The sequence below is a fragment of the Oncorhynchus tshawytscha genome, linkage group LG08 (genome assembly GCF_018296145.1).
Source record: "Oncorhynchus tshawytscha isolate Ot180627B linkage group LG08, Otsh_v2.0, whole genome shotgun sequence".
In the NCBI taxonomy this organism is placed as follows: domain Eukaryota; kingdom Metazoa; phylum Chordata; class Actinopteri; order Salmoniformes; family Salmonidae; genus Oncorhynchus; species Oncorhynchus tshawytscha.
Window position 1 is genome coordinate 6,738,504 of NC_056436.1, and position 16,465 is coordinate 6,754,968.

The 16,465-nt window shown below is 43.9% G+C and overlaps 1 protein-coding gene across 1 annotated transcript in view; it reads right to left on the minus strand.

Moving 5' to 3' along the window:
- The window catches only part of LOC112255836 (son of sevenless homolog 2-like), a 53,254-nt gene that overhangs the window by 14,894 nt on the left and 21,895 nt on the right, over nt 1–16,465 (minus strand). The window contains 7 exon segments of the mRNA XM_042325141.1: nt 4,765–4,987; nt 5,269–5,381; nt 5,830–5,952; nt 9,387–10,124; nt 12,129–12,256; nt 13,414–13,512; nt 16,031–16,141. Coding sequence (XP_042181075.1) covers nt 4,765–4,987; nt 5,269–5,381; nt 5,830–5,952; nt 9,387–10,124; nt 12,129–12,256; nt 13,414–13,512; nt 16,031–16,141 — 1,535 coding nt within the window.

Consider the following 16,465-nt stretch of genomic DNA (forward strand, 5'->3'; position numbering starts at 1 on the left):
ACCCATACACCAGTACTGGCAATAACATTACTGACAATAACATTACCGGTACAACAACATTACTGACAATAACACTTGACAAGCACAGTACCACACTTCTCAGAATGGCCCCAGTATAGACAGAACCTGTTCAGAGACCTTTGGAATGGCCCCAGTATAGACAGAACATGGTCAGAGGGCTTCACCCCAGTATAGACAGAACATGGTCAGAGACCTTCAGAATGGCCCCAGTATAGACAGAACATGGTCAGAGACCTTCAGAATGGCCCCAATACAGACAGAACATGGTCAGAGGGCTTCACCCCAATACAGACAGAACATGGTCAGAGGGCTTCACCCCAGTACAGACAGAACATGGTCAGAGGGCTTCACCCCAATACAGACAGAACATGGTCAGAGGGCTTCACCCCAGTATAGACAGAACATGGTCAGAGGGCTTCACCCCAATACAGACAGAACATGGTCAGAGGGCTTCACCCTAATACAGACAGAACATGGTCAGAGGGCTTCACCCCAATACAGACAGAACATGGTCAGAGGGCTTCACCCCAATACAGACAGAACATGGTCAGAGGGCTTCACCCCAATACAGACAGAACATGGTCACAGGGCTTCACCCCAGTATAGACAGAACATGGTCAGAGGGCTTCACCCCAGTATAGACAGAACATGGTCAGAGACCTTCAGAATGGCCCCAGTATAGACAGAACATGGTCAGAGACCTTCAGAATGGCCCCAATACAGACAGAACATGGTCAGAGGGCTTCAGAATGGCCCCAGTATAGACAGAACATGGTCACAGGGCTTCAGAATGGCCCCAATACAGACAGAACATGGTCAGAGGGCTTCACCCCAATACAGACAGAACATGGTCAGAGGGCTTCACCCCAGTACAGACAGAACATGGTCAGAGGGCTTCACCCCAGTACAGACAGAACATGGTCAGAGGGCTTCACCCCAGTACAGACAGAACATGGTCAGAGGGCTTCACCCCAGTACAGACAGAACATGGTCAGAGGGCTTCACCCCAGTACAGACAGAACATGGTCAGAGGGCTTCACCCCAGTACAGACAGAACATGGTCAGAGGGCTTCACCCCAGTACAGACAGAACATGGTCAGAGGGCTTCACCCCAGTACAGACAGAACATGGTCAGAGGGCTTCACCCCAGTACAGACAGAACATGGTCAGAGGTACAGACAGAACATGGTCAGAGGGCTTCACCCCAGTACAGACAGAACATGGTCAGAGGGCTTCACCCCAATACAGACAGAACATGGTCAGAGGGCTTCACCCCAATACAGACAGAACATGGTCAGAGGGCTTCACCCCAATTACAGACAGAACATGGTCAGAGGGCTTCACCCCAATACAGACAGAACATGGTCAGAGGGCTTCACCCCAATACAGACAGAACATGGTCAGAGGGCTTCACCCCAATACAGACAGAACATGGTCAGAGGGCTTCACCCCAATACAGCAGAACATGGTCAGAGGGCTTCACCCCAATACAGACAGAACATGGTCAGAGGGCTTCACCCCAATACAGACAGAACATGGTCAGAGGGCTTCACCCCAAGTACAGACAGAACATGGTCAGAGGGCTTCACCCCAATACAGACAGAACATGGTCAGAGGGCTTCACCCCAATACAGACAACATGACAGAACACCCCAGTACCAGAACTTCACAGAATTCACCCCAGTACAGACAGAACATGGTCAGAGGGCTTCACCCCAGTACAGACAGAACATGGTCAGAGGGCTTCACCCCAATACAGACAGAACATGGTCAGAGGGCTTCACCCCCCCATACAGACAGAACATGGTCAGAGGGCTTCACCCCAATACAGACAGAACATGGTCAGAGGGCTTCAGAATGGCCCCAATACAGACAGAACATGGTCAGAGGGCTTCACCCCAATACAGACAGAACATGGTCAGAGGGCTTCACCCCAATACAGACAGAACATGGTCAGAGGGCTTCAATGGCCCCATACAGACAGAACATGGTCAGAGGGCTTCACCCCAATACAGACAGAACATGGTCAGAGGGCTTCACCCCAATACAGACAGAACATGGTCAGAGGGCTTCACCCCAATACAGACAGAACATGGTCAGAGGGCTTCACCCCAATACAGACAGAACATGGTCAGAGGGCTTCACCCCAATACAGACAGAACATGTTCACAGGGCTTCACCCCAATACAGACAGAACATGGTCAGAGGGCTTCACCCCAGTACAGACAGAACATGGTCAGAGGGCTTCACCCCAATACAGACAGAACATGGTCACAGGGCTTCAGAAAAGCAAAGACGTTTATAACAAACCCAAGATGGTTAATCTGTGCCGTTTACAGTGGGCAAAATTAGCATATTGGGCAGAACAAGCAAGGAGGTGGGCAAAGCCAAAGCACGAGCTATCGAGATCCTATTGGCCTGTTGTAGCATGTATTTGCATATTTCCATTAGAAAGTTAGCATGTGCACAAACTCAATTGGACCACGCACTCCTAAACACACTTAAAAATATATATTTGGCAAAGTGTCAAGACTATCACTCTTAGAGCACTGTGTTAGTAGGAGATTATAGTTTTGGGAACATATCACCGACTTCCTCAAACTACCAGATGTGTATGTGCTATAGGTGTCTCACCTGAAGTCTAGACTCCAGCAGGCTGAGCTGGGTACTGTGGTAGTGGTAGAGTAATATTATAGCAGTGGAAGGTAGAGTAATATTATAGCAGTGGAAGGTAGAGTAATATTATAGCAGTGGAAGGTAGAGTAATATTATAGCAGTGGAAGGTAGAGTAATATTATAGCAGTGGAAGGTAGAGTAATATTATAGCAGTGGAAGGTAGAGTAATATTATAGCAGTGGAAGGTAGAGTAATATTATAGCAGTGGAAGGTAGAGTAATATTATAGTAGTGGAAGGTAGAGTAATATTATAGTAGTGGAAGGTAGAGTAATATTATAGCAGTGGAAGGTAGAGTAATATTATAGCAGTGGAAGGTAGAGTAATATTATAGCAGTGGAAGGTAGAGTAATATTATAGCAGTGGAAGGTAGAGTAATATTATAGCAGTGGAAGGTATAGTAATATTATAGCAGTGGAAGGTATAGTAATATTATAGCAGTGGAAGGTATAGTAATATTATAGCAGTGGAAGGTATAGTAATATTATAGTAGTGGAAGGTATAGTAATATTATAGCAGTGGTATAGTAATATTATAGTAGTGGAAGGTATAGTAATATTATAGTAGTGGAAGGTAGAGTAATATTATAGTAGTGGAAGGTAGGAAGGTATAGTAATATTATAGCAGTGGTATAGTAATATTATAGTAGTGGAAGGTATAGTAATATTATAGCAGTGGAAGGTATAGTAATATTATAGTAGTGGAAGGTAGAGTAATATTATAGTAGTGGAAGGTAGAGTAATATTATAGTAGTGGAAGGTAGAGTAATATTATAGCAGTGGAAGGTATAGTAATATTATAGTAGTGGAAGGTATAGTAATATTATAGCAGTGGAAGGTATAGTAATATTATAGCAGTGGAAGGTAGAGTAATATTATAGCAGTGGAAGGTAGAGTAATATTATAGCAGTGGAAGGTAGAGTAATATTATAGCAGTGGAAGGTAGAGTAATATTATAGCAGTGGAAGGTAGAGTAATATTATAGCAGTGGAAGGTAGAGTAATATTATAGCAGTGGAAGGTATAGTAATATTATAGCAGTGGAAGGTATAGTAATATTATAGCAGTGGAAGGTATAGTAATATTATAGCAGTGGAAGGTATAGTAATATTATAGTAGTGGAAGGTAGAGTAATATTATAGCAGTGGAAGTAATATTATAGCAGTGGAAGGTAGAGTAATATTATAGCAGTGGAAGGTAGAGTAATATTATAGCAGTGGAAGGTAGGTAATATTATAGCAGTGGAAGGTATAATATTATAGCAGTGGAAGGTATAGTAATATTATAGCAGTGGAAGGTATAGTAATATTATAGCAGTGGAAGGTATAGTAATATTATAGTAGTGGAAGGTATAGTAATATTATAGCAGTGGTATAGTAATATTATAGTAGTGGAAGGTATAGTAATATTATAGTAGTGGAAGGTAGAGTAATATTATAGCAGTGGAAGGTATAGTAATATTATAGTAGTGGAATGTATAGTAATATTATAGCAGTGGTATAGTAATATTATAGTAGTGGAAGGTAGAGTAATATTATAGCAGTGGAAGGTAGAGTAATATTATAGTAGTGGAAGGTAGAGTAATATTATAGTAGTGGAAGGTAGAGTAATATTATAGTAGTGGAAGGTAGAGTAATATTATAGTAGTGGAAGGTAGAGTAATATTATAGCAGTGGAAGGTATAGTAATATTATAGCAGTGGAAGGTATAGTAATATTATAGCAGTGGTAGAGTAATATTATAGCAGTGGTAGAGTAATATTATAGTAGTGGAAGGTAGAGTAATATTATAGTAGTGGAAGGTATAGTAATATTATAGTAGTGGAAGGTATAGTAATATTATAGCAGTGGAAGGTATAGTAATATTATAGCAGTGGTAGGTATAGTAATATTATAGCAGTGGAAGGTAGAGTAATATTATAGCAGTGGAAGGTATAGTAATATTATAGTAGTGGAAGGTATAGTAATATTATAGCAGTGGAAGGTATAGTAATATTATAGCAGTGGAAGGTATAGTAATATTATAGTAGTGGAATACTTAGGAGGTGTCACCATGGTAACAGTGGTCTCACCTGTACAGTTCAGACTCAAGAAGGGTGAGCTGGCGGGCGATCTCTATGGGGTGAAGGGTCATGAGGTCAAAGGTGTCCGTCTGACCCAGGCGGCTGATGTGCCACTCGATGGGCGGGGGCGGGCTCTCGAAGGTGATGTTGTGGCTGACCCCGTTGGACTGAGTCTGCATCTTCCTCTTGATGATCTTGTTGATGGACTCCACCCACTTTCTCATCGACTTTCCTGGTCAAGAAAGAAGGAGGACTTTTTCAGAGACAGGAAATGTGTCTCTGTACAGGGTCAGCCGCGTGGTGCAGCACATATAAAACCTGACCTTTGTCCCCATCTAGACTGGCAAGAGGTTAGAAGACAGAGAGGTTTTGAGAATCTGTGTCACATTTTCCAATGTATTCATTACAAACTGCAAATAAACATCTTTTTTTTTTTTCTCCTCTCACAATAACAGTGTCAGGTAAATAAAACAAGTGTACATATTGTTTTTTAAAAGTGGGGGGGAGCCCGACCTCGGAGTTGTAGAATGCTGCTGATGTACTCCTCCAGTTTGCCTCGTAGCTCGGGGTCGTTCTCAAAGTCATAAAAATGATGTTCCACCCACTGACGAAACACATTCAGAACCCTGAGAGAGAGATAGAGAGAGGAGAGAGTAATATTATAGAGAGAAGGGGGAGGAGAGCGAGAGAGAGAAGGAGAATTTAAGAAGAGGGTAAAATACCACAGACATGGTGATGGTGGATTACTCTACTAGAAACCTGCCCAACCCAGGTGGTATGGAATCTGATTGGAGAGTGGTATGGAATCTGATTGTAGAGTGGTATGGAATCTGATTGGAGAGTGGTATGGAATCTGATTGGAGAGTGGTATGGAATCTGATTGGAGAGTGGTATGGAATCTGATTGGAGAGTGGTATGGAATCTGATTGGAGAGTGGTATGGAATCTGATTGGAGAGTGGTATGGAATCTGATTGGAGAGTGGTATGGAATCTGATTGGAGAGTGGTATGGAATCTGATTGGAGAGTGGTATGGTGGGATGCAGGCTCATTGGACAATGGAATAGTGATCAAACCTGAGTTGGACGGGTTGGACGTACTCCCTGCGGAACCTCTGTAGCTCTGCAGCCATTGGCTGATCCCCATTCCATAGAGCCTGTTTGTCTGCCTCTGTGGGCTCTGGCTCAGGGATCTCAATCCTGGGAAAGATCAAATATTATTATTGCCAAACCAACTGTTGTACTCCCTGATGAAGGCCATGCTGCTGAAACCCAGTTGTAAAATAGTTGTAAAATATTTGTCCCAGTACCATACACTCAATATTAATTTAAGGATCAGACCATTCCCCCGCCCCCCCCAATGTTTTGCCTAAAATGACTTACCTGAATCTAACTGTAGCTCAGGACCTGAAGCAAGGATATGCATATTCTTGGTACCATTTGAAAGGTAACACTTTGAAGTTTGTGGAAATGTGAAATAAATGTAGGAGAATAACACATTAGCTCTGGTTAAAGATAAAAACAAAGAAAAAAACCAACCGATTTGTTTGTATTGTTTTTGTACCATCGTCTTTGAAATGCAAGAGAAAGACCACAATGTATTATTCCAGCCAAGATGCAATTTAGATTTGCCACTAGATGGCATTGCATCTATGTTCAAAAAAGTGTCAAGACTGCCCAAATGTGCCTAATTTATTTATTAATAACTTTAAGTTCAAAATTGAGCACTCTCCTCAAACATTAGCATGGTATTATTTGACTAATAGCTACTGTAAATTGGACAGTGCAGTTAGATGAACAAGAATTTAAGCTTTCTGCCCATATCAGACATGTCTATGTCCTCCCGGGAAATAACATAGTTCTAAAATAAGTGACATTCTATCACAAAAATAAGCCTCATGCTAAAATCACGTTAACCCTACGTTAAAATAAGCTCAACCATCCCGTGGGGGTTTAAAATAAGCCTGACCCACCGATAACATAGCAGGTTTAAAATAAGCCTGACATTAACCTATCACAGCAGGTTTAAAATAAGCCTGACATTAACCTTACACAGCAGGTTTAAAATAAGCCTGACATTAACCTTACATAGCAGGTTTAAAATAAGCCTGACATTAACCTAACACAGCAGGTTTAAAATAAGCCTGACATTAACCTAACATCGCAGGTTTTCATTCTTTCTGGTCCTGATGAGAAAAAACAACAACTTTTTTCTCTTCTGCATTTTTCAACCAATCCAGTCAATGTGGAGGAGGAGTTAAAGACATGCTCCGGTACATTGGCGACTATTGAGTATTTTAAACCTCCCGCTTTGGGCTGGATGTGTCAATGTGTGTAGTTCATACATGCATAATCTATGAGAAGAAAATCCTAGTCTGAAAACGGTTTTCTGGAAGATGTACGGCGATGTTTGCCCCCCACTTGGGCCCCCCGGAGCAATTAGAGTTTTAGCCAATGAGCTTCAGCCCTCGCCATTTGAGTGACAGCTTGACACACACACACACAGTAGAGCGAGAGAAAGAACAAAAAAATAAAAACTTGGTGCCCATATCAGCACATTTGGGACATATATTTAAAAGTACAGCAGAATCTCTTTAAGATGGAGTGTTACGTCGCAGACTCTTTCCATTTCCCCTGAAAACCGAACACATCCGGTTGTTTTCCGACCCCGCTGAGAGTGACAACACGAAACAACTGCATCTTAAAAAAGGTCTAGTGAGAAGTCCCGGAAGCAGACGTGCATATTGGGTTCACCATAAAGAGATACACAGTGTATTCAGACCACTCAACTTTTTACACGTTTTCTTACGTTACAGCCTCATTCTCAAAAGGGTTAAATGTACACACAAAACCCCATAATGACAAAGCAAAAACAGGTTTTTAAAAATCGATGCAAATGTATAAAAAAAAACCTGATATATCACATTTACATAAGTATTCAGACCCTTTACTCAGTACTGAGCAGCGATTACAGCCTCAAGTCTTCTTGGGTATGACGCTACAAGCTTGGCACACCTGTATTTGGGGAGTTTCTCACTTCTCTGCAGATCCTCTCAAGCTTTTCATCAAGGATCTCTGTGCTTTTCTCCATTCATCTTTCCCTTGATCCTGACTAGTCTCCCAGTCCCTGCCTCTGAAAAACATCCCCACAGCATGATACCGCCACCATCATGCTTCACCGTAGGGATGGTGCCAGGTTTCCTCCAGACGTGATGCTTGGCATTCAGGCCAAAGAGTTCAATCTTGGTTTCATCAGACCAGAGAATCTTGTTTCAGGTGACTATTGGCAAACTCCAAGCGAGCTGTCATGTGCCTTTTACTGAGGAGTGGCTTCTGTCTGGTCACTCTACCGTAAAGGCCTGATTGGTGTAGTGCTGCAGAGATGGTCGTATTTCTGGAAGGTTCTCCCATCTCCACAGAGGAACTCTGGAGCTCTTTCAGAGTGACCATTATTGGTCACCTCCCTGACCAAGGCCCTTCTCCCCCGATTGCTCAATTTGGCCAGGCGGCCAGTTCTAGGAAGAGTCTTGGTGGTTTCAAACTTCTTCCATTTAAGAATGATGAAGGCCACTGTGTTCTTGGGTACCGTCAATGCCGCATAATGATTTTGGTACTCTTCCCCAGGTCTGTGACTCGACACAATCCTGTCTCGGAGCTCTAAGGACAATTCCTTCGACCTCATAGCTTGGTTTTTGCTCTGAAGTGTACTGTCAACCGTGGGACCTTATATAGACAGGTGTGTATCTTTCCAAATCATGTCCAATCAATTTAGTTTACCACAGGTGGAGTCCAATCAAGTCGTAGAAACATCTCAAGGATGATAAATAGAAACAGGATGCACCTGAGCTCAATTTCGAGTCTCATAGCAAAGGGTCTGAATACTTATGTAAATAAGGCAATTCTGTTTTTTAAATATTTTTTATAAAATGATCAAAAATGTCTACAAACCTGTTTTTGCTTTGTCATTATGGGCTATTGTGACGTCATTATGGGGTATTGTGACGTCATTATGGGGTGTTGTGACGTCATTATGGGGTGTTGTGACGTCCTTATGGGGTGTTGTGTGTAGATGGATGAGGAACAAAATCCATGTAATCCATTTTAGAATAAGGCTGTAACGTAACAAAATGTGGAAACAGTCAAGAGGTCTGAATACTTTCCGAATACACTGTGTATATACTGTTGAAATTCTGTGGTACCAACAGGCCAACTATAGCCCACCCAATCTACCTACCTCATCCACATACTGTTTTTATTTACTTTGCTGCTCTTTTGCTCACCAGTATCACTACTTACACACCAGTATCACTACTTACACACCATCATCTGATCATCATCATCTGCTCATCTATCACTCCAGTGTTAGTCTGCTAAATTGTAATTACTTCGCCACTATGGCCTATCTATTGCCTTACCTCATGCCATTTGCACACACTGTATATAGACTTTATTTCTATTGTGTTATTGACTGTACGTCTGTTTATTCCATGTCTGACTCTGTGTTGTTGTTTGTGTCACACTGCTTTGCTTTATCTTGGCCAGGTCGCAATTGTAAATGAGAACTTTTCTCAACTGGCCTACCTGTATAAACAAAGGTAAAAAAAAAATATATATATAATTCTGTGGTACCATACCTGTCTATCAACAGCCTCAGGAGCTCCTGGGGCTTGCAGAATGACCGGTAGGTGGTCAGAAAGGTGCGTACAAAGTTGGGATCAGCGTACATGTGGTATGTAAGCCTCTCTATAAGCTTGACCACCGTCCCAGCCTTAATAATAGGTATCCCAGTCTTGCTCTGGACACTGTCCTCAAACACGATGTTCTCCTCAGAGTCGTGGACAGCGAAACGGTAAAGCTCGGGGGAGGGCAGGCGGAGGGGCTGGGCCTGCTCCTCGTGCTGTAGGACAGTGTCTAGCATACGGTCCAGCGTGGAGCGGTACTGCAGGGTGACCAGCGCCGCCATCCACGCCCCTTTGTCCTCCGCCGAGCGGGCGCAGAACACCACACAGTTCTCGTCTTTACCGACGAGTTCGAAGGCGTGTTTGAACTCCGCCGAGTCCTCGCGGTCCACGATTCGGACTTTCCGCAGGACGAACTTCTCCTTGAGACGAAACTCGGCCCCGCTTCCGGAACCGGGGAGTCGGGAGCTCTGATTGGCCTTGCAGCTGATCATGAGGCCGTCGAACAGGAAGTTGTGTCGCTCGTGTTTGGCGCCGGCGCGGAGGAGAGCCCCCTCCAGGATGAACTCGGAACAGCACTGGCCGATGTCCTTCCCCTCCCAGCCGTCGATGCTCTTCTGGATCTCGTTCATCCTCTTGATGGCCAGCTGCTTGCTGCGCACCTGACGGCTGTACAGACGGTACATGGGTTCACTGGAGCGAGACAGAGAGAGAGACACACAGAGACACAGAGACAGAGAGACACAGAGAGAGAGACACACAGAGACACAGAGACAGAGAGACACAGAGAGAGAGACACACAGAGACACAGAGACAGAGAGACACAGAGAGAGAGAGACACACAGACACAGAGACAGAGAGACACAGAGAGAGACAGAGAGAGAGACACACAGAGACACAGAGAGAGAGACACAGAGAGAGACAGAGAGAGAGACACAGAGAGAGACAGAGAGAGAGAGACACACAGAGACACAGAGACAGAGAGACACAGAGAGAGACAGAGAGAGAGACACACAGAGACACAGAGACAGAGAGACACAGAGAGAGACAGAGAGAGAGACACACAGAGACACAGAGAGAGAGACAGAGAGAGAGACACACAGAGACAGAGAGACACAGAGAGAGACAGAGAGAGAGACACACAGAGACACAGAGACAGAGAGACACAGAGAGAGAGACACACAGAGACACAGAGACAGAGAGACACAGAGAGAGACAGAGAGAGAGACACACAGAGACACAGAGAGAGAGACACAGAGAGAGACACAGAGAGACACAGAGAGAGACACAGAGAGACACAGAGAGACACAGAGAGAGAGAGCGACAGAGACACAGAGAGAGAAAGGGTGGGGAGAAAAGTGAGGAATCAATCTCGTCTCTCAAGACCAGGGATGGAAAACTGGTGGCCACTGTTCTTTCAGAGGCCAAACCCACCGTTGGTGTGCGTGGCCAAAGATCTCTGTTTCCATGTAATCTGACGATAGCACCACCTGGAGTTCGCTAAACAGCATTGGTACTTGGACCGGAAACCGGTGCCATTTCGACACAGTAATATTAGTCTTTGGCCACGCATACCAGCAATGGTTTGGGCCTCTGAAAGAACAATGCCTACAGTATGTAGAAAATCCCTCATCCCTACTGTAAAATATGGTGGTGGATCTTCGATGTTATGGGGCAATTTTCTGACCACTGGTCCTGGGGCCCTTGTTAAGGTCAACGGTATCATGAACTTTACCCAGTTCCAGGATATTCTAACCCCCCCCAAAAAAACACTTGGCCACAAGTGGATCTTCCGGCAAGACAATAACCCCAAGCACACATCAAAATCCTCAAAGAAATGGTTAATTTGCCATAAAAAAAAAGTCTCCAGACTTGAACCCCATTGGAAACCTGTGGTTTTAATTGTAGAGGGCAGATGAAGGATATCAATGATCTGGAAAGATTCTGTAGAGGAACGGTCTAAGATCTCTCTAAATGTGTTCTCCAATCTCAAAACATTTTAGAAAAAGACTCAGTCATTATCCTGGCAAGGGCAGCGTGCTGGGGTATTGAAAACAGGGTAGCATGCTGGAGTATTGAAAACAGGGTAGCGTGTTGGAGTATTGAAAACAGGGCAGCGTGCTGGAGTATTGAAAACAGGGCAGCATGCTGGAGTATTGAAAACAGGGCAGCATGCTGGAGTATTGAAAACAGGGCAGCGTGTTGGGGTATTGAAAACAGGGTAGAATGCTGGAGTATTGAAAACAGGGCAGCGTGTTGGGGTATTGAAAACAGGGTAGCATGCTGGAGTATTGAAAACAGGGCAGCGTGTTGGGGTATTGAAAACAGGGCAGCGTGCTGGGGTATTGAAAACAGGGCAGCATGCTGGGGTATTGAAAACAGGGCAGCGTGCTAGAGTATTGAAAACAGGGTAGCATGCTGGAGTATTGAAAACAGGGTAGCATGCTGGAGTATTGAAAACAGGGGAATCCAATAATTTTGACACCCATCTTTTTAAAATTACTTGTTAAATGTATTTCTCTGAGCAATTGTATTCGTATAAAATGTCAAATTGTTTTAGAATTTTTGTTTTTCCTCAGTATTTGTAAAATTAATTTTTATATAGTATTATTTGCTCATCAAGGGATCCAATAATTCGAAACCCCTACTGTACGTCTATCAGCAGAGTGTTGTCCCATGAAGACGTATGGTTCATACCCAGGCTTGCGTCGGGGCAGGTGTTTGGTGTAGATGCGTTCCACGCTACACTGGAGGTTGAGCAGAGCGGTGATGGCCTGCTTCAGACCCTCTCGGTCATCCTGCTCCTCACTGTGCTCCTGCAGCTGCTGCTCGCAGTAGACAAGATGGACAGCGTTAGGGCCTTCAGGTTCATGTTTTAACACAGATGTAATGCATGTCATTTCCCCATGCAGGGAGGGTAATAAAGTCATTATCTTAGACAGAAGAGTGTCTGTGGATGAATGAAAATGACAGTTGTTCCCTAAAAAGTATGGATAGAAACTAACGATGTTCCCTGAATAATTCTATTGGTGAAAACAACTTCCTCATTACAGGACAAATAAAAGGTATTTTGGAACACACACTTTCCGTGGAGGTGGTCAATTCCACAACAAGCAGCAGGTGGAGAGAATCTCTTGGTAGAACCGGTAGATAGAGCCCACCTGGTGCCGTCTGCACTACTCCTGATAGAGCCCACCTGGTGCCGTCTGCACTACTCCTGATAGAGCCCACCTGGTGCCGTCTGCACTACTCCTGATAGAGCCCACCTGGTGCCGTCTGCACTACTCCTGATAGAGCCCACCTGGTGCCGTCTGCACTACTCCTGATAGAGCCCACCTGGTGCCGTCTGCACTACTCCTGATAGAGCCCACCTGGTGCCGTCTGCACTACTCCTGATAGAGCCCACCTGGTGCCGTCTGCACTACTCCTGATAGAGCCCACCTGGTGCCGTCTGCACTACTCCTGATAGAGCCCACCTGGTGCCGTCTGCACTACTCCTGAGAACACATCTATAGAACGGTGGGGAGGGGCATGTCTGGATGGGGCCCACCTGGTGGTCTGCATGTCTGAACACATCTATAGAGTGGGGAGGGGCATGTCTGGAGTGGGGAGGGGCATGACTGGAGTGGGGAGGGGCATGACTGGAGTGGGGAGGGGCATGACTGGAGTGGGGAGGGGCATGACTGGAGTGGGGAGGGGCATGACTGGAGTGGGGAGGGGCATGACTGGAGTGGGGAGGGGCATGACTGGAGTGGGGAGGGGCATGACTGGAGTGGGGAGGGGCATGTCTTACACACAAGGATTGGAAAGGCCTGAAGGCTGAAAGTGAGGCAGGAGAGAAACAGGACAGAGATACAGGTATGGTAGGACAGGGGTCCATCCTTAGGCAAAGTCTGTAAGAGACCGTCTCTACTGGATCAGACAGAACGTGTGTGTGTGTGTGTGTGTGTGTGTGTGTGTGTGTGTATATATAAACACTCACCTGCAGCAGTTCAAAGTAGTGCAAACAGTGGTATACAGGAACCATCATGAGCTGTGGCAGGACGTACTGTACCGCCTCCTTGAAACCTTCAGCTATGGACTGTAGAGACAGACACCATTTCATATTACTGTAGAGACAGACATTACATACTACTGTAGAGACAGACACCATTACATACTACTGTAGAGACAGACACCAGCATTACATACTACTGTAGAGACAGACATTACATACTACTGTAGAACTGTAGAGACAGACACCAACATTACATACTACTGTAGAGACAGACACCAGCATTACATACTACTGTAGAGACAGACATTACATACTACTGTAGAGACAGACATTACATACTACTGTAGAGACAGACATTACATACTACTGTAGACAGACAGTAGAGACAGACACCAACATTACATACTACTGTAGAGACAGACACCAATTACATACTACTGTAGAGACAGACACCAACATTACATACTACTGTAGAGACAGACACCAACATTACATACTACTGTAGAGACAGACACCAACATTACATACTACTGTAGAGACAGACACCAACATTACATACTACTGTAGAGACAGACACCAACATTACATACTACTGTAGAGACAGGCACCAGCATTACATACTACTGTAGAGACAGACACCAACATTACATACTACTGTAGAGACAGACACCAACATTACATACTACTGTAGAGACAGACACCAACATTACATATTACTGTAGAGACAGACACCAACATTACATATTACTGTAGAGACAGGCACCAACATTACATATTACTGTAGAGACAGACACCAACATTACATACTACTGTAGAGACAGACATTACATACTACTGTAGAGACAGACATACTACTGTAGAGACAGACACCAACATACATACTACTGTAGAGACAGACACCAACATTACATACTACTGTAGAGACAGACACCAACATTACATACTACTGTAGAGACAGACACCAACATTACATACTACTGTAGAGACAGGCACCAACATTACATACTACTGTAGAGACAGACACCAGCATTACATACTACTGTAGAGACAGACACCAACATTACATACTACTGTAGAGACAGACACCAACATTACATACTACTGTAGAGACAGACACCAACATTACATACTACTGTAGAGACAGACACCAACATTACATACTACTGTAGAGACAGACACCAGCATTACATACTACTGTAGAGACAGACATTACATACTACTGTAGAGACAGACATTACATACTACTGTAGAGACAGACATTACATACTACTGTAGAGACAGACATTACATACTACTGTAGAGACAGACACCAACATTACATACTACTGTAGACAGGCACCAACATTACATACTACTGTAGAGACAGGCACCAACATTACATACTACTGTAGAGACAGACACCAACATTACATACTACTGTAGAGACAGACACCAACATTACATTACATACTACTACTGTAGAGACAGACACCAACATTACATACTACTGTAGAGACAGACACCAACATTACATACTACTGTAGAGACAGACATTACATACTACTGTAGAGACAGACACCAACATTACATACTACTGTAGAGACAGACACCAACATTACATACTACTGTAGAGACAGACACCAGCATTACATACTACTGTAGAGACAGACACCAGCATTACATACTACTGTAGAGACAGACACCAACATTACATACTACTGTAGAGACAGGCACCAACATTACATACTACTGTAGAGACAGACACCAACATTACATACTACTGTAGAGACAGACACCAACATTACATACTACTGTAGAGACAGACACCAACATTACATATTACTGTAGAGACAGGCACCAACATTACATATTACTGTAGAGACAGGCACCAACATTACATACTACTGTAGAGACAGACATTACATACTACTGTAGAGACAGACACCAACATTACATACTACTGTAGAGACAGACACCAACATTACATACTACTGTAGAGACAGACACCAACATTACATACTACTGTAGAGACAGGCACCAATAATTACATACTACTGTAGAGACAGACATTACATACTACTGTAGAGACAGACACCAACATTACATACTACTGTAGAGACAGACATTACATATTACTGTAGAGACAGGCACCAACATTACATACTACTGTAACGAAACTACAAAGGAAGCATGTTCTTCACAGACATTTTAGGGAATTTAGCATCAGCTAGAATATCTCCTGTTACGGACACGGAACATCCAATCAGAAAGGGTAAGCCCGAGAACCTAGTTACGGACACTGAACATCCAATCAGAAAAGGGTAAGCCCGAGAACCTAGTTACGGACACTGAACATCCAATCAGAAAAGGGTAAGCCCGAGAACCTCGTTACGGACACGAAACATCCAATCAGAAAAGGGTAAGCCCGAGAACCTTGTTTGCATTAACCATGCAACATGTTTGAAACATCCATGTTAACTTCCAGTTGAGAGTTTAAGACACCAACGCAGTGTCTTAAATATCTCTGAAATAATCTCTGGGTCAATGCCAGGTTGCATGTTTACCTAGCGGTACTATTGTGGGCCTGGCCATCCGGTACCGTCCGTGTGTGTGTGTGTGTTACCTGGAAGTATAGTCCTACAGTAGGCCGGGCCATCAGGCTGCTGAAGTGCTCGTGGAACTGTCTGGACAGGATGTCCTGAGACAGGGTCTCATACGGATCAAATGCCTGCTCCTGGAGTTGAAAGAAGAGATCTAGGAGTAGGCTAGAAGTGTCCCTGAATGTGTGTAATGTAGAACTAGGTATTGTAGGTACCTATGACAGGCAGAACAACACCCGTTAACTGGAAATATATTCCCAATATAACCCTCTGGTACCTTATTGATGAACTAGATTCCCAAATATAACCCTCTGGTACCTTATTAACTAGATTCCCAATATAACAATCTGGTACTGTATTGATGAACTAGATTCCCAATATAACCCTCTGGTACCTTATTGATTAACTAAATTCCCAATATAACCCTCTGGTACCTTATTAACTAGATTCCCAATATA